This window comes from Gymnoscopelus braueri (genome assembly GCF_963280865.1).
Source record: "Gymnoscopelus braueri genome assembly, chromosome: 21".
In the NCBI taxonomy this organism is placed as follows: domain Eukaryota; kingdom Metazoa; phylum Chordata; class Actinopteri; order Myctophiformes; family Myctophidae; genus Gymnoscopelus; species Gymnoscopelus braueri.
Window position 1 is genome coordinate 36,140,752 of NC_137623.1, and position 25,200 is coordinate 36,165,951.

The 25,200-nt window shown below is 41.2% G+C and overlaps 2 protein-coding genes across 2 annotated transcripts; both read right to left on the reverse strand.

Annotated features, from left to right (window-relative positions):
* Positions 1–515: 515 nt before the first annotated feature.
* LOC308076981 (kinesin-like protein KIF20A) lies at positions 516–17,667 on the reverse strand (the record flags this gene model as incomplete). The annotated part of the gene is made up of 19 exons (XM_080417505.1): positions 516–737; positions 2,572–2,766; positions 4,265–4,384; positions 4,507–4,577; positions 4,840–4,978; positions 5,644–5,809; positions 6,320–6,459; positions 7,013–7,183; positions 7,631–7,796; positions 8,667–8,813; positions 9,043–9,105; positions 9,209–9,320; positions 11,012–11,275; positions 13,208–13,319; positions 13,424–13,599; positions 14,637–14,775; positions 15,053–15,172; positions 15,956–16,051; positions 17,578–17,667. The coding sequence occupies 19 exons, from the start codon at positions 17,665–17,667 to the stop codon at positions 516–518; spliced, it is 2,709 nt and encodes a 902-aa protein (XP_080273631.1).
* A 2,036-nt stretch (positions 17,668–19,703) lies between these two features.
* On the reverse strand, positions 19,704–23,344 carry rps20 (ribosomal protein S20). The gene is made up of 4 exons (XM_080417903.1): positions 23,229–23,344; positions 21,934–22,033; positions 21,663–21,736; positions 19,704–19,940 (listed from the first exon to the last, which is right to left on the reverse strand). The coding sequence occupies exons 1-4, from the start codon at positions 23,229–23,231 to the stop codon at positions 19,758–19,760; spliced, it is 360 nt and encodes a 119-aa protein (XP_080274029.1). The 5' UTR covers positions 23,232–23,344; the 3' UTR covers positions 19,704–19,757.
* Positions 23,345–25,200: the final 1,856 nt, after the last annotated feature.

Sequence of the window (25,200 nt, forward strand, 5' to 3'; positions counted from 1 at the left end):
CCAAAGTGGAGACTGCGTTTCGATTCTTACGCGGTGCACTCAAATATACTGCACACAATATAATAGGCTCCGCTCTTAGCTGTAGTCCAAGTTTCCAGAAGGGGACATACCCGTTTCCTAAATCTTACAAATGGTCTCCTAACTGGGCACCGTCTGGCGGTAGAACTGGTGCTATATCCCGCAAGAGTGTATTGCTGGGACAGAGAAATGTAGATAAGTTAATTTTGTCCTGATTTGTCTCTCTGAAAAAAGCAATTTAGTACAAAAATCTTGGGGAGATTGTGTGACTTGTGACGATTGGGTCCAATATTTAGTTCAGTGACCATGGGGCTAAAGAATGGTTCAAAAGCCGTGTTCACGTTCACTATTCCATTGAAAATAATACTCCAACATGCTTCCGGTCTCCTAAAAAGGCGGCCACCTACTTCACGCAGATACAGGAAGTAAACCGTAGATGGTCATGTCTTTCCTTTTATTTTTTGTCTTGGATTTCCCATAACTTTTGTTTGTTTGGCTCAGCAGCTAGTGAACTGGAAACGCATGAAGGGGTCACGCGTTTCTATACACAATCGATCTGAACCAGGAAACGGGTATGCCACCTTATGAAACCCTGGGACAACAGTTAAGCACAGAGCCGATTGGCCATGTTCACAGGTGGGAGGCCGGCTTGGGAGGGTCCTCTGTTGCTGCATTGGCGACACCAACAGGTTGGTCCGACTGTTCAGCAGGGAGCGGAACTGGGAGGGATAGCGTGGTCCTCCGCACACGTAAAGCCTTCCCTGTCAAACTCCTCACTGTCAGGTGGCTGATGACTTAATCTGTGTATCCTAGTATGAGGATTCACGGTAACCCCTATTGTTTGGCCTTGGGAGAGGACACAAAAGACATGTCTCATCTCATACTAGATCCTCATTCTAGGATACACAGATCGAGTCATCAGCCACCTGGCAGGGAGGAGTTTCACGGGGGGGGCTTAAAGGACAACTAATGTGTAATGACAACTAATAACAGATGCATGGAGGAAAAAAAATCACTTTTGACAAATAAAATCGCTTAAGGAGCAATTATGGGCTCAACTATGCTATGAGGGCTGCTGGGGTCTGCACAGGAAACTGGACGACAGGGGCAATTCTGCAAATAGACCCCATGGCCAGTCATTTGGGATCAATATAAGTAGGAAAATTAGCCTATATGTTATTTAGTCCGGACTTGTCCTTTTAAGGTAGGGCAAGTGATATTAGTTTGTTAAAATAAATTGCTCTATATTGCAATGTGTGTTCAGTAGCAGGGGTCTCCCCTCTCTCCAGCACTTCAATAAACAGAAATAATTTGTTCAGGTTGGGAAACCAATTTCATCCAAACAACTTTTACAGGATACAAGATAAACAAGTACATTGGAAGTGAAGGCGCCAAGAGGCGAGCAGACAATTTTACTGGAACACTATAAAACTGAAGCTGATAAATGGTTACGCTCTCCTGATTGGCTGAAATTGTATTTTATTTTTCTTCCTTTTATTAAAGAGCTACAGGGACACCACTGTTACTGAACCCTTTACGTTTGTAGCAATGAACAGAATACAGAGCTTTAACAAAAAAACATTTTGTTTTAGACAAAAATACATGACTTGCCCTACCTTTAACAAGTGCCGAAGACCACGCTATCCAGTTCCGCTCCCTGCTGAACAGTCAACCAACCTGTAGGTGTCGCTAATACAGCAACAGAGGACCCTCCCTAGCCGGCTTCCCAACTGCGGAAATGGCCAATGGCAGTGACACGGATTACTGTATGCGGAAATTGGCATATGGACTAAATTGGAGAAAATGAGGCCCAAAATAAATAAACTAAAGTTAAAGTTGATTTAAAAAATATATATATATATTTCACACACCATGAGGTCAGTGAAAATTTGCTATATCTTGAGTTTAGTCAGGGGAGGGTAAGTCAGGGTGGTGGGAGCCGAATATTTCTTGGCCATGCGTTGTCTGGAATGTCTCCCTCAAAGGATAGCATCTGAGAGCCTGCCTTCCACACATCCGTTCCTGTGTTGGGTCTTCGCTCTACTGAAGCGGTTGTCACTGGCAATTTTGAGGAGCTTCGTCAGGGCACATAATCTGTGTCCACACAGTTGACTTTAAGGCACCATAGTACAGGTATATTTTACAAGGTCACCCTAGTGTGTATGTAGTGTTGAATTTCCTGGAGGCAGTATGTGCTTTAAGTCAAATTCTTTGAGTCAACCCCAACCCCATGTACAGTACTGCAGTACATGCCATTCGTAAACCCCTAAAAAAGTGAAACATAAAATCTCTACAGGCTCTTTTTCCAAACTAATGAGGCTCTTTTTTCAAAACTTAAAAATTCCATATAAGAAAAGCATTCCAACATTGAAAACCTTTTGCTTCCGATACTACCGCCTTTATTCTGAGGTAAAAGTGGCCTTTATTCTGAGGCAAACTTAAAAATGTAAGTGTATTTTAAAAAAAGGGAAGAAATTAAAAATAAAATACATTTAAAAAAATGGTTCCAATTTCCATCTAGCTGCTGAGTTTCTTCATTGATGTACTCCTGACCGTCTTCCTGAGCGTTCGGCTGAGTGTACTCGTCCGCGGGGACGTGACCGAGAGCTTGATGTTGGCCAGCAGACCTCGTTTGGGCTTGGGCTGCACGGGGACAGTCGCGGACAGCCTCGCGATTTCCTCCTTAAGCGACATAATCTCCTTGTCCTTGTCACCGTTCTTCCTCAGCAGATCGTCTGTATGTTTTGCCTTCAGGTGAAAACGGAAGAGCCACACTCAAAATCAAGATTCAAACAGATATATGAGGGCGCCTCTGGCCTAGCGCTTAAGGCGCATACCACATGTGCTCTAATGCTCTCTGACAAACGAGTCGCAGCCATTGAGTTAAAAATAATAGAGAGGGCACCGGATATCGCCTCCCATCCACTTGCATTGAGTTGCTCACCCAGCGCATGGGCCTAATTGAACCCTTCTTCCGGGTTGGAAACGTATTGGAAAATGTGATGGGCGCGGCCTATTTGGGTCCTCAGTGACGTCACTGGAGCCCCATGGGCTCGTTCATATACATTGGCCACACCTGCAATACCTCAAATGGCCAGCATGTCCATTTGGCTTCAATGAAACCACTGGGTTCTGGGGGCTTGGTCGCAGCAGGTTCCAGACCTTTGGTGCGTGTCACTTCCTGTTTCTCTGTACCGTGTACTATCAATAAAGGCAGAAAACCCCCAACAATAAAAACACATGTTTTGCCTTCAGGTGAAACAGAACAGAAGAGCCACGCAGACATTTATAATCTACCCAGACTAGGTTTATCAACTTAATTATTCCATGTACTACAAGCTTTTATAATAAAAGTTAAATCATGGGTTGTCAGTGGGATTATACCTAGTCTCACGTGGCCAGACTGTTGCCTCCCACAATTTTCAAATGTTTCCGGTCATACAGTCTGGGACTCGGAAGCTCTGATCATGATTAGAATATAAACCGGATATGAAGCCTCCTCCCCACTTCCGTTTCGTCTTTACAGTCGCGCAAATTTATCCTAATATAAATACAAATCATCTAAGTATATTTAGCTTGCTGTTTAGCAGAAATGGAAATAAAATTATAAAATGTAAAGATATTTTAAAATATATTTTCGTGAACGGAAGTGCCAGCTTCCTCTCTCGGATTTCGGGAGTTGTAGTTCCAGACTCTATACAGTAGCATTCAGAGATTGTATATAGCATTCAGAGATTGTGGAATAGTTGTCTGGCTACGCGAGACTAGATTATACCCATATATGGACATACCGGTATTGCTCGACTACAATAATGATGTCATAGCCGTCTGAAATTAGCCAGATCCCAATACTCCTCTGCCTCCACCAGCATGGCAGTGTTATGGTGAAATTGATGAATTGATGTGCATTATTATTATTATATGAAGTAGAGAAGATGGTCTCATATTTCGGCAGGTCACCAATTTCACCGAAACACCTGCCAGGCTTGACGACGGAGCAGGAGAGGAGACAGAAATTTTAGTATTGCGACTACCATGTGGGCCAAGACTCCAAATTTGACAAATCAGTACCATCTGGGTGGGCAAATTTTAGTATTTTTTTACAAGCTCACAACATGTCGCACGCAACATCTTGTGAGCTTGTAGATCGGCTATTTTCTGTGAATATTAGCCTGAGAAAAAGGAGCCTGGGGTTTTAAGAGGTGCAACTTGGTTGTATGGCTCAGACAAAATGATGTCACTTTACCTGATCGTCGACCGCCATCTGCAGAGCCTCTGCCTTGGCCGATTCCTTCGTGAGGTTATGTCTGACCATTTGAAGCGATTCATTTAGAGTCCCCAGTCGTTTCTCAAGAGACACAATCAGCTGGAAGACAAAATGCCCGCAATGTACAGAATCTGAGGTACAATAAACAGGCAACCAATTACAGTTGAATTTAGCTTGAATATCTCCAACTCGTTTACACAATTCAAATTCCGTCCTTTTACCTTTTGTTTATCCTCGCACATATCCTCCACCGCACATTTCTGTTTATAAAGCTGTTTGTGTCGCTCTGCATCTGTGAAGACAAAATTGTGGGAATTTTGTGAAACCTTTGTTGTGGATGTTTATCACTTTCAAACTGGCGTCCCTATATTTGGGTTAGGCTTATCATGTCATATGTGACATATCTACAACTGGTCTGATCTACAACTTCACAATGCATTAATTGCGACGGCAGTGACGCCTTGTGTTCTTGTACTTTATCAGTAGTTTTCGCTATAACAAGTATATAGGTGTTATACGTTTAACAGACGGCACATGATTTACGACATGCGAACCTGCATCATCCCTCTGTGTAGTCTGCTGGATGTTGTTCTCCGTCTGGCAGGACTTGTCCAGCGTTGGATTTGGAGGCTGCCCTGTCCTCCTGGTATTTGACAACTGGTTCTCCAACTCGCACAGCTTACGCGTCAGAGCCTACAGAGACAGTAATGATGGACAATTTTACTATTCAATATTGGAAAATCTAACATGAGTCATTGGCCGAATAAATAGATTTTTCAACTGGACATGTGTCATTGCCTTCAGTATCCAACCTCTGGCACTGATGAATGCATAGTTATAATTGTTCATCACATAGCCTTATTTATTCACAAAGACTGAGAATGACAGAAAAATTGCTTTTGAGACAGCCACTCTACAAGCTGTCGATGGTCACTTTTTTCACCACTCCGTTACGGTTCCAAAATTGTGAATGTCAACCGAGTTTTGTCCATGTTTGACAGTGAATTACTTCAACAGCGAGGGCGCTCGTGTTGACAGTTTTAGTCTGCAGCAAATGGTCCGCTTGCGTATTATCCATATAGGGCCGATATAGCAGCTGACCAATCAGTGCACGCTTATCATCCCCTTCACCCAGGGCAAATAAAGCTGGCAATGAGATGAATAGAAATGCGAAAAATGGATTAAAGCAGAATAGAATCTCATGACTGAAAGATGTTGCTAGGCCACGTCCTATACTGTGATTTGTTACACTTCTAGATAGCCTGTTTTCGGTGTGCGACGCGTGACACATGCCGACGGAATCCAAATGACTGAAATCAGACTGAGAACTTTGATCAATGAATGAGTGTGTGAAATACCTCTACTTTCTCCTGCTCATCAATGAACTCATCGACAGGCACGTAGTGGTCTTCCATGCGGTTCATGGCAGACTGGTAGGCGTGCTCTTTGACTGCATCCCTGTAGAGCTCGAAGGTTTCCTCCATCCTCTCCTGATAGCTCTCCTTCAGCTCCGCCGTCTTACGTCTGACAACAGTTTAAGTTTTACAAAAGCAGGATTGTGACAGTTCAGACTAAAGACTAAAACTTTTAGGATTAATATCCAGGTGGACAAATATGATTTGAAGTGGAATGTGTACCGTAGTCATATCGTAGGCCCTTGCTATGATCTATAGTCAGATAATGCCCTTTTGATTGTTCGCTGTAATTTTTTATATACATTACATAACATATGAGATGGTGGATGATGCTGCATTATTGGTCATGAAAACTGTATGGTCTTTTATCTTGTAAAATTCTCTTTTGAATATTTTATATTTTTGTTCTCTCATATATGTATAATATATTTGTATATTGTCGTTTGTGTTTTGTCATTTCTTACTTTGATTCTCTTTGAATATTTGTATTATATGTTTATTTGTATATTTGTTTTATCATTTGTTCTGCTAAAAGTTCAACTAAAAGTATCCATAAAACATTAGAGGGAGATTTCAAGACCGGTCGGTCACCGTTAATGGAGAATAATGGCACATGTACCTGTGGGCTTCTTCACTTTCCACCATGAGCTTTAACATGGCATCCCCCATTTCCTTGCGAATCTCGATCTCCTGCATCAGGTTTTTTCTCCGTTCTGCCAGTAGTTTTGCTCGCAGATTTTCACATGCTATCAGAAGATCCTAGGAATGGCACAGGACAACATTTTAAAACATTTATCGGAAAACGTGGTGCGTGTCATATACCGCATAGTCCAGGGTAAACTGTTGCGCCCTTCTTCAGAGTGAGTGGTTTTGCAGTGCAAATGTGAAAACTGAATACAAACATAAAATATAGTATATTTTTGTTCAGGGTTGACTGCAGGTGCGGTGGTCTCAAAAACAAAGGAAAACTGGCAGAAAAAGACTCGTAGTCCACAAAAACATATCCATGAATTCAAGTCTCCATGAGGTGACTAATCGATAGAAATGTTTTCAAAAAGTCTTTCAAAAAGTCTACAATTGGCTATTTAAAAAATGTTTGCCTCTATATTATTTGACAATTTGGCCAATGTTTGACCAGTTATAGTAAAGTTTGTTGATTACTTTTGATGCATAATGTTTTTTAGGTATTAAAAAGGTCTTTAAAGTCCTTAAATTGTCACTTCACTGTCATCTGGGGACCCCCCCCCAAAAAAAAATCATATGGGGACCCCCCAAACCACCGTGATAAAAGACATGGATACTAGATCTGTACCTCCTGGGGCAGAATGGACATGTCAGCCTCATCCTCCTCATCCAGCAGCTCGTCTTCAGACAGGAAGCTCTCCAGGGCCTGGCTGTCCATCCTCAGCAGAGGCTTGCCATCCCGACCCACCAGACAAGGAGCCTGGTACTCCAGGGACTCGGCCAGAGACACCTGGACCACCTGCCGACAATATCAGACATTAGCATTTTACAAGCGTACCTCATCCCGATTTTTACAAGCTTGGTGAAATTATGTTTTATTAAGTTGCACAATGTAAAAAGATTCTATACAACAAAATCCAAAGGGGGGGATACCAAAAAAAGAAAACCTGCAATCCCTCCCACCCATACTGTTCAGCGATATTACATAACTAGTCATTTAATTGAGCCAATGTTCAAATGTAGGAGCCTCCTCCTTTTTCCAATGTGTCAAAAAGATTTAGCGCCGTCTAAACCAAGCACCATAACTATAAATATATTGTTTAAAAAAATTTAAATTTAGAAAAATCGCTGCAACTCAAGTGGATGGCAGAGACCACGCTACACCTACAGCCCTTAACTTTCTGCTTTGGTTGGATGACCTTCACCAACAAGGGTGGTGCTTGGCCAAAGGATGTAATAATGTCACCTGACTGGCAATGGCAGAAAACTTCATAACATGGAGAGTCTCGTCATAGGTGGAAGCACACGGTTGGATGTTAACAATCATTGATGTTCTTCCGTTCCCACAGAAAGTGTTCTGGAAGATCTTGGTCAGTTTGCTCTCTCTGAAAGGAATGTAGCCGCTCTTCGTCCTGACAATGTCAACGAGAGAAGTACAGATCTTTACCAAAGCACAAATACTTTAACAAGGCCCATATCAAGATAGGAACGTTTTCTACAAGGCTGGTACAAAACCTTGAACTGAGTGGGAGTCTAACCTTCCCTAGAACATTGCTGTCCACTGCATTTTGTAATTCTGTCCTCGGGTTAACAAATATCCAGCGTTGGAGCTTCAGCAGCCGGCAACAAGGGAGGTGCACAAATTTTGACTAGCTTGGCAAGTGGCTGGCTACTATCTGAGACTGTGGGATCCCTGACTAACTATGCATACTGTCAACATAACTATGTACTATCCATCACAATGAGCATTAACTCAAACCTAGTGACTAACACATACTGTACTGTCAAACATAGGGAGCATTCACTTCACACCTGGTGACTAACTATGTATACTGTCAAACATACAGAGCATTAATTCAATCCTGGTGACTAACAAGCATATAGAGCATTAATTAAAACCTGGTGACCATCTATGTACTAACATACAGAGTCTTAATTGACTAACTATTTAATGTATACTGCTTAACATACAGAGCATTTATTCAAACATGTTACAAACTGATATCGTTTACAGCAGAAAGTGGATTGATGCATTTTAACTGCAAGAGGGAACATATTGAGGAGACTTCAGGTCAGAAAATCAAAGGGTGTTGGTTAAAATAAATTATACCATGAAATTATATATATATATATATATATATATATATATGTGCAGAATATTTTTTTTTTACCTTCAGCATGACACAACATCTAAATGGGTTCATCCAAATGTAGCCAACCTGCAGAAGCCCTGGCCTAGATGAAGCCAGTAGTATGTTCATTGAATGTCAGCTGTAGTGTACCTGTCAGTCTGGTTGTTACGAAGTGCAGTGATGCACTTCCCCAGAATGAATAGAGAGTTGTTGATGTTCCCTGCCTCTTTCAGTCTCTCTCCAAAGGTCTTCGCTTTGTTACATCGTTCAGTGCCAGCTAGATCACACATCGAGAACCTGAAAAACACAAGACTGTATTAACAGATCATCTGTGTGTCTTGACCTGAGCCCACTTCATAGCAAGCCCACAAAATGTTCCTAAATTCAGTACTAGAGACTGCACGAGACCCTTTCTGTGAAATTCACGGCCCGGCCCCATTACCCGTTTGCTCTGCCTGCAACCTTGCAGTGCAAAAATATACTATATTTAAAGTTTGTATTCAGTTTTCACTGCAAAATCACTCACTCTGAAATCCTTTCGACTGTGCCACCATCGATCTTCATTAACTTCATGGTAAATATGCTATGACTTAGGACATTTGGATAAAAGGACATCGTATCAGTATTTGCATTCAGTCAATCTTGCATGAGAAAAAAATAAAAAATAAAAAATACTAAAACAAATGATTTACCTTCTGCTAGAGGACTGGTTCATCTTAGTGGATGCAGCACTTCTGTGTTTGTTTCCAAACCGAAGAAGTTTACATGCTTCCTCCATGTTTTGGATGTTGATCCACTTTAGATCTAGAGGAAAGCGAAAACTTTAAAAGATGTCCCGAAATGAAAATCATCAGAAAATGTATGCCGATGAAAATGATGCCTGTACATTGCCTGTCAAATAAAAAAAATAGCAAAAGTAGCAGATCTACAAGCTCAAAGCGCGTCGCGGTTTCGAGCTTGTATATCTGCTACTTTAGATACTTGTGTGACGCTGCAGTATGATCAAGTAGGGCGTTAATTTACTAAAAAACACAAAAAGTTAAAATATGGAGATGGCAGGTTTCTGCCCAACAGCAACGACATAATATACAAATACATACAGATAAAAGAACAAGGGAAGTTAAAGGAGCATTTCACCCCTGGAAGAAACTGCAATCACTCAATGGTAATAGTATTTGTAGTAGATAACAGTAGCACAATTTAAAATTTGCACCCTATGGCCAGAAAAATAATGAAATCTGTGTGTTTGACTAGGGTTTGACTGGACTGCTGCATTACTACAATGACCATAATGCTTTGGTGCACTGCCCCTCCTTGAGGGGAGGGGAGGTTGCATGTGGGTGTGATCTCCAACAACAACATACAAACAGCATGCCAGTGTTGCCATGTCTGCTTATTATAAGCGGCTTCTTTCTAAAATGTAGTTGATATTTGGGCTCGTTTCCAAATGTTTTGATTGTTGTTTAAACCAGTGGTTCTCAAACATGTTCATGTATTTTTCCACAGACCCCCATCTGAAATTATAATTTGTGCCAGGGAGCCCCTAACAAATATGTGTCAAAACTATTCCACATTTTGGACTTTTTCCCCCTCAAGATTTTTTTGTAAATAGCAGATCTACAAGCTCACAATGGGTCGCGAAGCGTTGTGAGCTTGTAGATCGGCAATTTTCAAATATACAATATTTTCAAATATATAATATCCCATGTCTAGGTAAAGTGCTCTTGGCCTAGTTATCTTCTTTTGGGCTTGTTTTCATAGACCTGGTTGCTTATTTCTCTCACAATATCTGGCAACACTGGCTGAAGAACGTGAACCTCGCACACGTTCATCTAGTTACATATATGTCCAAGGATTCGTTAGTGATGTCACATCACTGCCAAATCCTTGGTATCTTTATGCAGTTCTACTTCCGTGTCGCATAGTAGTGACATCACTGTCGAATCCTTGGTATTGTGATCCTAGCCTTTCGCTATGGTGTTTGTTTACCAGCGCCGCCACTCCACGCTGTATTTTCTTTTTTTTTCACGCTTGCGCTTATGAAACACTAAACAGGATTATTATTTCATGTCAACATTCAAGTACAACTATCAGAAGATAACTCAGGTAAAGTAATGCCTCACTCTGCAAGGGGGGTTGCCCGCTGGCCGCAGCTAATGGGAGTGGCCGAGTGGGGAATGAAGGTTGAACAGGTTGAAAGTGTTACGGACACCCCTTGGGGCTGTCTTTGGAGCTGGTCTGACTTGGGGCTGTCTTTGGAGCTGGTCTGACTGAGACGCGTCGAGACAACATGTAGTGCGGAAAGGAATGAGACCAATATCTCGTGACGTAAATAACGTCACGAAATCTTCGAAGATTACTAGATATCTAAAAACACAGATTATACACAAAAAAAAAACAGGATCTTGTTTCTTGAGTCCTAAACTTAATTAAAATAAGATCTGGTTGCAAAATCGGCGAAATGTCCCTTTAAAGTTGAGTTGCCGTGTGTGTACCTCTAACATAGGTGTATCCAGTGCTGTCCTCACATACGCGCAGAGCAGAACGTCTATTGGACTTTGAGAAAGATGGAGGCTGAAGTAGGTCATAGACATACTCATTGTAGATTTCGAAGAATGCGACCCATAAGGCAAACTGGCTGCCATCTGGGTCTATAGGGGTGTTCCCCGACTCCACTAGACAGGAAGGCAGGAAGGCCGAGGGAGGCAGGGGAAGGGAGGAAAAGATAATGTTGTTTATGAGAACAAGGTATGGTAATGCTGTGCAAGTATCCAAGACATTAAAAGGAACACACAGATTTTCAATAAATATTGTTCCCCACTGTCTTTGTGTGATACGTTTTTGTTGTGCAATTGGTTTATTCTCTTCCCTTCAAAAGAAGCATGTAGATTTTAAATGTGAATGTCCAATTCTGTAAAGTGATGCTTCATAATAAATCTTCCTGAGCAGTTAGCGGACCAGTCAAGGCACTAAATTGCCGCCACGGGCTGAACTTGACCCCACAGTGACCTCCCGGCTGAAGTCAACACTCCATTGTCAAACATGGAACAAGTTCGGCCATGGTAGAATTCTCGGCTGGGGAGACATTGCCGTTTGTCCGGCGCAAATGAACAAAATCACAGAGCAGAAAACTGTGACCTTTGACAGTTTACAGAATGTCTTTGAACCATGCAGCCATGCCTGCAGTGATTTCCGTATTCTCTCCACACTGTTAGAACGTGTGGGGAGAAAGAGCTTGTTGTGTTGGCACCCACTGACCAGCTGCCTACCAGTTCAGTTCCACTGATTTCTTTTTTTCTGTCACAGCTTGTGAAATAAACTTGTCAGACAGTAGAGGGTGCTGATACCTCATTCAACTAAAACAGTACATACATACACTACACTACCATACTGTCATGACATCATATAGCTTGTATATCAATAACACTAAGTACTAAGTAAAAAGGGGATTACACAAATCTGAATTGTAAAGTGGTATTTTAAATACACCTATGCATGCCACTGAAAAGGGGTATTTACCAGGTTTAATTAAAATAAAAAGCCATCTAGGCTATTTGACTTGATCATAATGTCCAGCTTCCACTCTCAAGCTCTGAATTATGCTGAATAATATATTCTGCAATAAATAATTCTATATTCATTTACATTTAACATTTATGTTTCTGACCCGAGTCATAATGGAGGCTAGCATCGATGCTATGCCTTCATGTCTGTCCGATTACTTTTGTAATAGTGCCCTCCAGTTGTAGTAAAATGAAACTACAGACATGTCACATTAAATGTGACATGTCTGTAGTCTGTCTGTATTGCAGACACATTTTGTCTGCAATCGATATGCAAGGATAATGGAAGAATAGGAGGCAAACGATAGCCTAAATTTACACTTTTATGAAAATAAATGTCTCAGTCCAGTGTAGCAGAGTGGACTGGTAAGAAATCCATAGTGGTTTGAGATGCCACGGTGTCAGTTTGCTTGCCACTAGTTGCGGGTGCCTGACACAGTGCCCTGGCTGCCAGCCTCATCCTTCGCTCTCTCCGACAGGTCCTCGTACAAGACCACATTTCTGATGCGGTCCGGCCATGTGATGACACCGAGTGCCATTCGTAGCAATGTATACGTAGTACAGAGACTAATCCCAACCCTTTCTCAAAGTGATCTGATGTACGAGATTAACTATAGCCAGTACGCAGATGTAACCATCAAACTACATGTTTACGGCCTAGTTCATATGACAAATACCAGCCATGTCAACCAGAGGCCCTTTTGCCTGATTTATACTTGTAGATCGGCTATCTTCGGTGTGAGACACAAAGTATAAATATCAAAACCGCCAAAAAAGAGCACCTGTCTGCAATTTGTAACTGCCCCTAGAAAAGTCCTCTAAGCTTAACACCAGATATGTCCCCCCCCCCCCCTCCAACTGTACATTTGCTACTAGTGTTGATGAGGTCTTGTTTATTATTGTATGACTTTAAATGTCTCGGTGAATTGAATACACAGGACCACAATGGAAACAAGCCCTGGCCTAGGGCCTTTTGTGTTATCCTTTTTGCAATCATTGTAAAATCGTACCACTGTACTATTTGCAAGTATTCAATCAATCAGGCTTTACATCACCTCTGTGGCTGTAACTCTGGGGAAAAGTCTATTGCGGTTACCGGTTTGATGGGGAAAAGTGTATTGCTGTTACCTGTTTGATCAGAAGAAGCAGACAGACTGGTGATCGAGGATGACGAGGAGGAACGTGACCGCTTTGAGGAACGTATTGAGGTAGTACTACTTTTACGCTTAAGTTCACTCTCCTAAAGAAAAGGTTGGACAGAGAAAGAGAGCAGACCTGTGTACCATGGCCTCTCACGTGGCCCGATAAAAACATGGAATGAGTGGATATTGGAAATCATCTTGCCTCTTTGAGTATGGAAGCCTTGGTGATCTTCTCCTGTTTGACCTGGTCAGAGCCCAGTTTCTGGGCATCGCTCCCACGGTATGGCTTCAGGTCCATCCCCTCATACTGGCGCCCTCTGATGTGCTGGAAGATGGCACTGAGCGCACGTGGCAGCAATCCAGGCTCTTTTGCGCTTCCTGACGTACATTTCACATACACAAGTGACATTAACCCATTAAAACCAGGAAAGAATCTGTGTGTCGTGTTAGATTTTAGCGTTGGCTATTCAAAAATAAATTCATGCGACGCTGCGAGCTTGTACATCTGCCATTTTTGAAAATCTTTAAAGTGTGAGAACCACTGATCTAGATGGCATTTGTAGTATTGGCCTCAGGTCTTAATGGGTTAATTTAAGTCCCAAAAATGTATTCCAAGACACTTCAGCCAAATTCTGATTCTGATAATTAATTTTTCTTAATTTTTCATCAGAGAGTTGTTCCATTGCCACAATGTTTGATTATTTTTGTTAACAGAAGGCCAGACAGAACAGAGTGTTAAAAGTAATACAATGCAGGTCCACAAATAACGATTTTTAGCAGCCTCTGCTGGTCATTACCGTCACTGCAGGCCGTTCGTTTATTCCTGCGTTACCCAGAATTCCATTTGTTTTCACCGGAAGCGTTTAAAAAAGCGTTCTTTTAATTGTTTTATACTATCTGTGGATCGTTTCTCTTAGCCAGTGGAGCTTTAGTTACCATGAGCTGTGTTTTATTTTTCTGTTGTTTTTCGATCTTCAAATCCTACAATCTCTTAAAAACAGCGTGAGATTCCTTTTTGTTATTAGCGCGGTAGTTCCTGGCCAAACAGGAAACCGGTGCGGCAGTTCCTGGCCAAACAGGAAACCGGTGCATTTCCGTTTTCCGGCCGGATGACGGCATTTTCGCGGGAATGACTAACCTAGCCACCGTTTCGGGGGTGAAATTCATGGAGTGGGTGTTGTGAAACATTGCCACTCACAAAAGATATACAATTTAACTTTAGTTTTGTTGAAAAAGTTACCTAGTATTACTTTAAGAGTCAGAAAAATATACTGATTAACATGCTGTTCAAAACACACCTCAGGAGAGAGTAGTAGTAAGTACACCAGGGCTTTTCAGCATTTAGCATCAACAAGAAATAATTACTCACCCCGATTAACTTGGATCTAATGGGGCTAAATTATTCAAAGTCTTACCCTGAACAGTGTAGGTTTTTCCGGAGCTGGTCACACCGTAGTTGAATATCAAGGCGTTCTGCCCGTCCAGGTAATCAGACACATGACTCTTAATGCTGCCCTCATAGAGGTCAGCTTGCTGTGTCTCAGGTCCAAAGATCTAAAAAGGCAGGACAGGAAATTTCTAAACTCTACACTACATCATCTTCATCATATTAACCACTTTCAACCTGGTTTTCCTATTTTTGGCAGGTCATAACGGAAAAACAAAACAAAACTTGTAGATCTGCCATTGTTCTTCATCGTATGATAAATTATACAATGGGTGTGCATCGTTTCATCAAGTCTACTAGTCTTGTTCTTGTTCTGTAATTTCATAGATCTGAAATTACTTCAGGTTACAAAAACATGCTGGTTTAAGTCCATGTTGTCCTCACCTGAGAGAAGGTGAATTTGTGGAGCGGAGCGCCAACGCCCCTTTCACTGCACTTCTTGGTGGCAGAGCCCTTAGGTGCATGCAACACCACAGTCTGACTGTCCTCAGTCACCACACAGCTCTGAAAGAAATATCAGAAATTACAAATATCAAAAAAAATTATCATGTGGTCGTTTAAAGTGGATCTTGGACTTCATTTGGCCAGCCAGTCATCTGCAACGTTAGGACTCTTAGGAAGTTTGGGCAAGTTTTCAGTCCAATCAGCTCAATTGGATTTCCATTATTATTATAAATTGAAGTCAAAATATTTTTTAAACGTATAACTCTGACCTCCGGTGAGTTAAAAATGGGTTAAAATGTTCATCCAATCAGGAGAGAGAACCCCACAAAGTTTATTTATCAGCTTGTATTCCAATTGTGACTACTAATTTGTTTCATCACTTACACGTTCACTTGCTTATCCTGCATGCGTTCTCTCTCTCCTATTTGGATGAACTTAGCATCCCGACCTGAAAATGCATTTTCTTTACCAAAGAGCTGGAGAGATGGGGTGACCCCTGTTACTGAACACTCTGCTATATCAATGGTTATTATTTGAATTCTGCTATGGAACTATTTAACATTTGTTAAACAAAAATCACTTACTGCACCTTTAAATGAACACTGAAGATTCTACTGTAAATCGTCTGTCGGGTGGAAACCTCATTATGTCCAAAACTGTTACTTTTCAGGATTCAAAAGCATCAAAAGTATCGGATCTACAAGCTCAAAACTTTGAGCTTGCGGATCGGATACTTTTGTGCGATGCAGTAGTATGATCAAGTAGGGCCTTCATTTATGAAAAAACACAAAAAGTTAAAATATGGAGATAAGAGGTTTCTGCCCGACAGCAATGATATTTCACCTGATCCTCATTGTCAGCGAGCTCCTCCTTGGAGAAGGGTCGAACTCTCAGGTAGACAGTCAGGTTCTGCTGTTCAGCTTCACCCAGCGTTTCACCCTAACAAAACAAGAGTTCAAACATCATTCTGCTGTTCAACACATACTGTATCTTCACCCAAAACAAGACAATCATCATAATGTGGCTTACAACATCAACACTTGAGTCCTTATTCAAATCAAGTTGAAGGATTCAAACCATAATTGGCGAAAGGATCAAAGATTCCCTTAGTGACCTCGGAACAGTGGGCACCTGGTATTTCTGGGCACCAAAACCAACTGGGGCTTTGTGTGTGAAGTCTCAACCAGTTAAACGCTCTAGTCTTAGTGAAACAAACTTGAGTTACAACTGTACTCAGACCACCGAGCCGACCGAGTACAGTTGGGGCCAGTCGGACCAAATGACATATGGCACCCGACTCCCAACCCAAAACTAACCTAAAAGAAGTCCTGTTCTCAAAATACAAGTGGACATAGCTTTAAACTCCCTGAACATCTTGATAGTAGAATCCTCTGCCCCCACCTTTCTCTGTGTACACACACACACACACACACACACACACACACACACACACACACACACACACACACACACACACCTGAGCTTTATCCCAATTTTTTGTATAGTATTTGTGTTGCATTGTAACGTATTATATGCATTACTGAAGAATTGAGTACAATGGACCACAATGGAAACGACCTTTTGACTGTACTACCTGTACTGTGAATAATCTTGTTAAAGTAATCAATCTATCATAAAGTACGATCAAGTCCAGGATTTTAAAAAGGTGCCCAGTGTTCTGGATTACTCGGCCCCTCCGGTGTCCACTGGAAAAATAACAAGGTGCCCAGTGTTCTCACGGTTTCACTATTCCGATAACCATTCCCTTGACCCCTTGGGCAGTCCTCAATGCAACCTGCTCTTTCAAGCGTCATACAGGTCGTACACAAAAGTACAGATCCATGTGTCAGTATTTGACCAGTGGAGTTTATAGGGCCACCAGTAAAAAAAATACTTATGGAAACTATTTAATAAGACATATTCATAACATTCTTGGTTGGTTATCATAGTGCGTTAGAAACTATATTTAAATAAAGAATACAGATTCCAAGAGACCAGTGGTGGAAAGTAACAAAGTACATGTACTAAAGTACTGTACTTAAGTACAATTTTGAGATATTTTCAATTTTCAGTAGCCTACTTTTACTTCGATTCCACTACATCTCAGAGGCAAATATTGTACTTTTACTCCACTACAATTATTGGACAACTTTAGTTAGTAGTTGCTTTGTAGATTTGAAACATTATTACAAAACATACATTAACCACTTCAGCCCTATATAGACATCGGCTATTTTCAAATGATTTTATACATTTTGAAAACATGAAATAGAAGATTTCTGCATAATGAGTACTTTTACTTTTGATACTTTAAGTAAATGTTTTGATGCCAATGCTTGTACTTGTAGATTGTAGATTTGTACTTGTAACAGTGTATTTCTGCATTGCAGTATTGATACTATTACTTAAGTAACAAATGTGAGTAGCCTACTTCCTCCACCACTGCAAGAGACTGATGAACATACCTGCATTGAAATGCTGCTGGCTGGTCCATCATTGGATTGTATTGCATCAGTGTTGTGTTCAATGGTCAAATCAATTATGTCCATGTCCATCTCTACATAAATATACAACTAAAGACAATGTTAAAACAGATCTGTATGCTTAACAGTGAGTTGTGCTGACTGACACCACTGAAAGCCAACTGCAGTCTGCAAATGAAGACTAATGGAAAGCAGGTGATAAGTCAACAAATCAGGAACAACCAATCAGCAAAGAACCAATCAGCCTGAAGAGGAGGCTAAAACCAGTGGTTCTCTAAAGTGGGGTCCAGGGACCCTCAGGGTTCCTTGATGGGGTTCCAAATGGACCCTTGGAGATCTGTATCTCCGAGAGTGTCCAAATCTTGATCCATTCGTAGACTCAGAGTTATGGGGAGCATTGAAATTAAAACGTTTGAGAACCACTGAACCAAACAAGTATCTCTAGCACAACCTGGAGATCATCATTTAATATGTACAGCCAGTTGGTACTGATAATGTTCTGTCAAACTAAAGTGACATAAATTCTTAAAATACTCTTTTACCAAATGAAATGTTATTACACATTTTTAAAGCATCTCAAATAGCTTTGTTTTGTATGTCGTTTTGTCATAATTTCATGAAAATAGTAATCTTCCTACATTGATGTTGCTTACATATCCGGCTCTCCAGCTCAAGTGGATGCTTGGGTCATAGTCGGATGTATTTTGTTCTCTGGGCCCATTTCAAGGCTTTTCATATTTTTTTAAAGGAAGGCCTATGCACACCTCAAAGGTTAGTGACAGGTGTGTAGGACAACCAGGAAGGTCCAAATGTTCAGAAAGGGATCTATGATATCAAATAACAATGTCCATTGATAGGCCAGTGAGGGCTCTGGCAAATTGCACATTGGTGAAGAAAGATATTGGTAAGAAATGTTGCAGATGGCTAAAGAAGTTGGCATAATTGGTAAAAATTTGATATTGTAGTGGCAGCAGTCATTTGCACACCAGTATGCCACAGATACATGTGATCACTTCGTTTCATTGTGATCCTTGACCCTCAAATAGGTCTAGACACTAGTGATGAGCGGGCCGACCCGTAACCCGCGGGTCAACCCGCGGCGTGGGTGGTCGAGTCAGGATTTCATAGGCAATTATGCGGGCTGCGGGTGAGCGGGTCAGCCGCTCACACAAAAAAAAAATATAAACTATTTTGAACAACATTGTTTATTTAGCCCATGACAATGTTGTGCTACTGTAGACATTTAAAGCGACTTTGGGTACTTAAAAGAGCGCTATATAATATATATATATTCCCGTCGCGGGGCGGGTTGAGCCATAGATTTATATATGGGTTCGCGGGTTGGGGCGGGGCGGGTCATGAAAAAACCCGACCCGCACATCACTACTAGACACCCTAAGTTCAGTAAAGTGCAATACTGGCTGACTTGGTGAATAGATTCCCAGTCTACAGCAACTCCCAGTGCCATTCTGCTTTATATAAATGGTTGACATCACCTCACCATGAACTGCTTCTCCAAATGCAAAGTTTCACTGTATACAGTTTAACTTCAGCATTTTGTACAGAAGTAGACCAAAAATAAAAAGTAGCAAATGCCATAAGGTAGAAATTATGGATTTTGTAATTACACCCACACAAGATTACCCTATACGTTTGTCCTATTGCAAAAATGCCATCATAGCCAATTGACATTAAAATGAGCCACTCAAAACAATACAGGGCTGCAACCACATACAAATTCAATATTTGCATGAGATCAGCAGTGACATTGCAATTGTAAAATGCTCATCTTAGTATCATCTTGCCTTCATGTGTACTTCAAAGTTACACAATGAGACTAATTTTACATTACTTTTCTTAATCAAATTCACCAAGCCACAACACATTGCTCTTGATTATGACAGTTGTACTAGACTAGAGCACTGTTCTCAAAGTCAGGCGTGGTTGTACATCTGCAATGTTGGGGGGGGGGGGGGGGGGGGAGTATTGCATGAAAACTGTAAAATACTGGAAAATGATGAATCATTTTTGAATAAATCTTTGGGGGTCCATGGCACAAAACATGAGGCTTAATAGTCAAGGAATCTGCCAGACACATGACACCACCATCTTATTTCTCTGCCTTTATTTGAACATTAGACAGGCTGGAACGTCAGGTTGGTTTATGCATCAGCGATGGTGACCTCAACCTCTACACCAGGCTCAATGCTGATGGAGGTGATCTGTTTGACAATCTCGGACGGGCTGTGCAGATCAATCAGCCGCTTGTGAATCCGCATCTGGAAGCGATCCCAGGTCTTAGACCCCTCACCACAGGGGGTCTTCCTGGTGGTAATGCGCAGAGTCTAGGAAAGGAGGGACACAGGGAAACAGGCGTTAGCCAACGTTGACAAAAATGACAAGCGCTTTCACCTGTGTGAGACTTACAAAATGCCCACACATTTAAGTTCAGATGAAACATAGCTGCAATCTGGGACTTAAAAATATTTTGATCAATTTGTATTGCAAAAGTGTTAATACAAAATAACCATTACATCTGCAGTGGTTGGAGGTGGTCTCTCACTGAGACATTTAGTTAGTCAGAGTACGACACCTGCTGGTTGACAAGTAGTACTACCTTATGTACCTCATGGTAAAGAGGCAGAAATGTTGTCTTTTATGCACAGGGTTTGATTCTAGGACATCAAAGTTACAGATGCAGCTTTAACATGGAGAATCACACGTCTTTTAAATTTTTTGGTGTAAACGCCACCATAGCACCAAGCATGGCAATGCCATCTAATCCAAGGTTAGAGTTTTGCGATTTCCACACATGCCAAGGAAGCTTCAATTAGATCTATTCTCTACCTGATCGACCACACACTGGTTTTGCTTACATACACAAGCAAGCGCTTTGAATTAATTCATTAGGTTTATTGCAAAGGAAAGGGCCAAATTGAAAATGTGTTTTAGTGTCAATACGGTACAAATTAAATACCATCAATGGCAGTAAACCAAATGGTCTACCTTGGGACTGCCTTTAGACATGAAGCATTCACATAGCATTCTTCCTTTAACCACCCGTGTCTTTTCTGACCAGGTCAGGTGATATGCATATTTTCATAATCAGTATATCTGATCCTAAATACTTCAATAATTCCTGCATATTTTCATACTCAGTATATCTGAACTTCAATGATTCCATTTGGGAAGTATGCATAAGTATCAGTCAAGCTATACATAAGAGCAGTGATCCTCAACCTTTTTCATTTAAAGTACATCCATAACTCTTGAGGGCACATATGGACAGGGTCCCTTTTGTTGCAGTTGTACACCAAATTAAAGACCCATAAGGGTCCACACTTTGAGAACCAAAATAAGGCAGTTGATCAAAACTCAGGTTGGTTGAATGAATATTTTATTAACAGTTTGCAAAGACAAGCACAGGGAAGTACAGTTCAATACAAGGTCTGTTATGAGGATTTAAACAGAGGGGTCCATTGGGGTCCTTTGTATTCAATTCGCCACAAAATGTACACAGAATGCACATGCAAGACCAGTTTACAGGACTTCCATTAAATCATGTTATTAGCAATGTAACTATTGCACATGTACATTAATTTGTAGCTGCTGCAACCGGTGCAGTGATGAGCTTTAATGACTTGCATCCGATAGTAAAATCTCTCAAATTAAATCTGTGTCAATGAGAAGCCAATTTACTTCCATTCGTTTACTAGCTGAATGGACCATTTATATAGATTCTGTAGGAATGTGGTTGTGCAATCCCTGCTGTGACTGGCACGCAAATTGGCTTCACACAATTATTTGCTTTTCTTTTTAAATACATCTAACAGCAATTATGCATGTCCAGAATTGTAACCATTTTAAACTAATTTTCAAAACTTAATAGCTGCTCTATAAGCTCACGTGTGAAATAGGGCTGTGGTTAAATAGGTTGCATTATAACATTTTGCACTACACGTCACCTGTAGTCTCCAAAATTGGGACCAGACCGAAAAACACCCAAATACAACATTTTCAGTTGATTGCAACTTTACATACAGCCAGTAACCAATATATTCCAGTACCTTGGTTGGCATGCGGACTGGTCCCTTGACCTTGAGACTCTTCTCCTTGGCACCACGGATCAAGTCTGCGCAGACTAAAAAATAAAAAAGTGAAATGTTAACAAAAGACCAATACCAAGTTGCGGGTGCAGTAGATTTGACATCTGGCTCAGAATAGCGTATTCAGATATCAGGGTTAATCATATTATAATTTTTATCCTCACAGTCCAGATCAAGATTCCCAGCAGTTACCCCCCCCCTCCCCCCAAATGACAATGTAAAGATGAGTTACCCTTCTCCAGAGATTTCACATTGCGGCTGGTCAAAGTGATGCGGATGCGGTGAATGGCCACCTCGGTCTCCACAGGTGCCTTACCAGAGTCCTTGAAAGCCTGAAGGAAGAAATGAAAGCAACAATTAATCCATCAGGCTTAATCAATTTATGTCTCCATTATGACAAGTTTTAAGTTAACAAGGAAGTGGATAGGAGTCTAGATCTTCGAAAAATCATATCTCCTTGGTCTTTGGGTAAAAAAAAAGGGGGAAAAAATGTCAGATTTTTTTTTTGAAAGATCAAGTTAACTTGATCTTGGCAATCAAGTGATGGATTTGAAAGATCAAGTTGATCTTGGCAATAAAGGTGTTAAGATCCGAGGCAAGCGTGGTTACCTCTGCCAAATACGGGGTCAAATATTGGGTCTGCGGCCAAATACATATCATTTTGGGGGTCCTTGACATGAAAAAGGTTTGAGAACCACTGAATCACATACTCAATTCATGGAGCTGTGCGTTAAGCTCAGGACTTCCGTTAAAATCAGGTGTTCAGAAACACGGGAAAATGGAAGATCATCATCGCTCGACTAGGCTGACGTTATCTTTAATATTATTAAAGCAACATACGCTTTTTCAAAAGGAAAGAAAATCGAAAAATCGCTGACAGTGGGTGCACGCAGCCAGAAATAAGTCTGGCAGTGAAAGAGTTAATGTAAAATTGGCTATTTGGTCCAAAGTTGAAAAACAAAATATTTGGAAAACGGTCAGTTAGTAATGTGATGCACATTGTAAAGCAGTCTCGGGTTAAGGCGCCATTAACACCTACTGGCAAATACACTTAAAACACGCAACTAGGGAGAAGACAATTGGCTGAAAAGTGTTCGAACAATAAGAGCTCTTCAGTTCAAACATGTGATTCTACGAGTCGTTCCTAAAAACAAATCATCACTAACACGGAGCAGCAGCACGTGTGTTTGACAGGCTAACCTGTTAGCAAAGTGTCTCTGATCACATAGATAAAAGCCCAATTTCAATAAAATAGAGACCAGACTCCAAACCACTTTGCCCTGAAATGATTAAAAAGTACAATTAACCATATAAGCTCCATTCTGTACTAAGTATAAAACATAACTCTACTTACAAAGTTCACGCTAGCAAAGACATTACGAAAATAGCACAAGCTAGCTGCTAGCTTGTGCCATTTTTGCTGAGGAAAAAAAATACTTTCCGCCTCTAATCAACGACGTTCCCCCCAAAACGACGGCCATTTGAACATGTTTATGTTGTTGTTTAAGAGACACAATGGAAACCTACCATGGCTTTTTAATCCCTGACCGACTTATTCGGTAGATAAACGAACAGCGGTGAGTCAGGAACGTGTCGTTGCGACGAAGCTTCTTGACGGAAAGACAGAAGAGAGGTCTGCGCTTTTTATATATACCACCAGTGTTGCCATGTCCGCTGTTTATAAGCGACCAATGGTGTAAAGTGGCCAAGTACATTTACTCAGTCAAGTGCTGTACCTTACTTTACTGGAGTATTTCCAATTTTCTATACCTTCATTTCTACTCCTCTACATCTCAGAGGCAAATATTGTACTTTTACTGGACCACTACTTTTATTTGAAAACTTTAGTTACTAGTTACTTTGTAGATTTGAATTATTATTACAAAACATACATTAACCACTTCAACCCTATTTAAACGTTGGCTATTACTACGTTTCTTTTGGGCTTGTGTTTTCGTAAACCCGGCCTACTTGTTTCTCTCGCAAAATCTGGCAACACTGATGCCAAACATCCGGGGCCTTGAAGGACGATTCGTACTTCGTCGCACGACGGTGTCGCGCGTCAAAGATAGCCAACCTACAAGCTCACACCAAGTGGCATCTGCGACGCGGTTAGAGCTTGTAGATCTGCTATTTTTGGCGCTCGACACCGTCGTACAACTGAACATACATTATGCTTCACTCTTCTTCTCGTTTGGGGGGAACGGGGGAGGTGATAAACAGCGCCATCTAGCTGCAAAGAAGCGGCCACGCCAAGCAAGCAGGCAGTTTCACTTTATTTGATAATCACCAGAAGTACTCACGTGTTTTACTTAAGTAAAAGTATCAATACTGCAATGTAGAAATTCTCTGTTACAAGTACAATTCCAGTATCTCGAGTTTCGAATTGCAGCCACCTGTTGGTACTCTTTTAGAGCGGTTTTGAAGGAGAGTAGGGTTTTACACTCCTTCATGGCTTTTGGTAGGGCATTCCAAATTTGTGTGGCATAGCAGGACCCCAAACAGCAATTGTCTCATTTATTTCATATCCGTTTGATTGGTTGATTGATTGAATATTTTATTAGGCTTTTAAAACAGCACAGTTTCATTTAAAATACTTAAAAAGTCTGTTCTTGCGGTCTTGTTTCCATTGAGGTCCTTGGTATTCAATTCATAGTATGTAGTGGCACCAACAGTTCAAATATCAACACAAAAATACAGAAAAAAATAACACTATATGTACAAACAACAAAAAAAGTAGAAAAATAATAATACTATATGTAACATACATATATACTATATGTCCGTGACAGAAGACAAGCTGAGCCAGTTGATTCGCCTTATCGTATGCAGGCCGTTTGTGATCTGCTCCCTGAAACACTAGTTTGTGTCGTCTTGGAGACAACATGGGAAGTCTACCATAGGCACTGCTACCTGAACTTTACATCAAATCAATTGAAAAACTCAACAAGTGCTACTTCAGACCAGCCCTCTGCAATAAAGCAGTTGTCTCCTCGAAAGCGGCAGCATGTTCTCTCTTTCCTAAACAATGCATTTTCTGTGACATATTTGAAATAAAAGAGGACTATCAAGTTTCAAACATGGAAGCACAAAGGCTGAGGCTTTTGAAAAAAGCTGATTGCCGGCGCCCTGGTGGCGCAGTGGTAAAGTCCCTGCCCACCACCACGGCCGGTTGTGGGTTCGAGTCTTCGAATCCACCATGGTGCATCCGGCAACAGGGCCACACAGAGATCCGGCCAGCCACCATACACACGAAGCGCTGTGCACGTCTTTGTTTGACAGCCAGGACTACATAGTGCGGAACAGCTGCTGGCAATGCTCAGTGAATGCTCTGAATATCATGAGCAACTGGTCAAAGCAGCAGCTATGGGCCAGGGGTTTGACCCGCATCTGTTTGCCCTGGCTGCGATACCTGGCCAACTCAAACTCCACGCGCCAGGCGTGTAAGTTGTTTAGGGCAGTGGTTCCTCAACCTTTTCAGGCCGCGACCCCTCAAAAT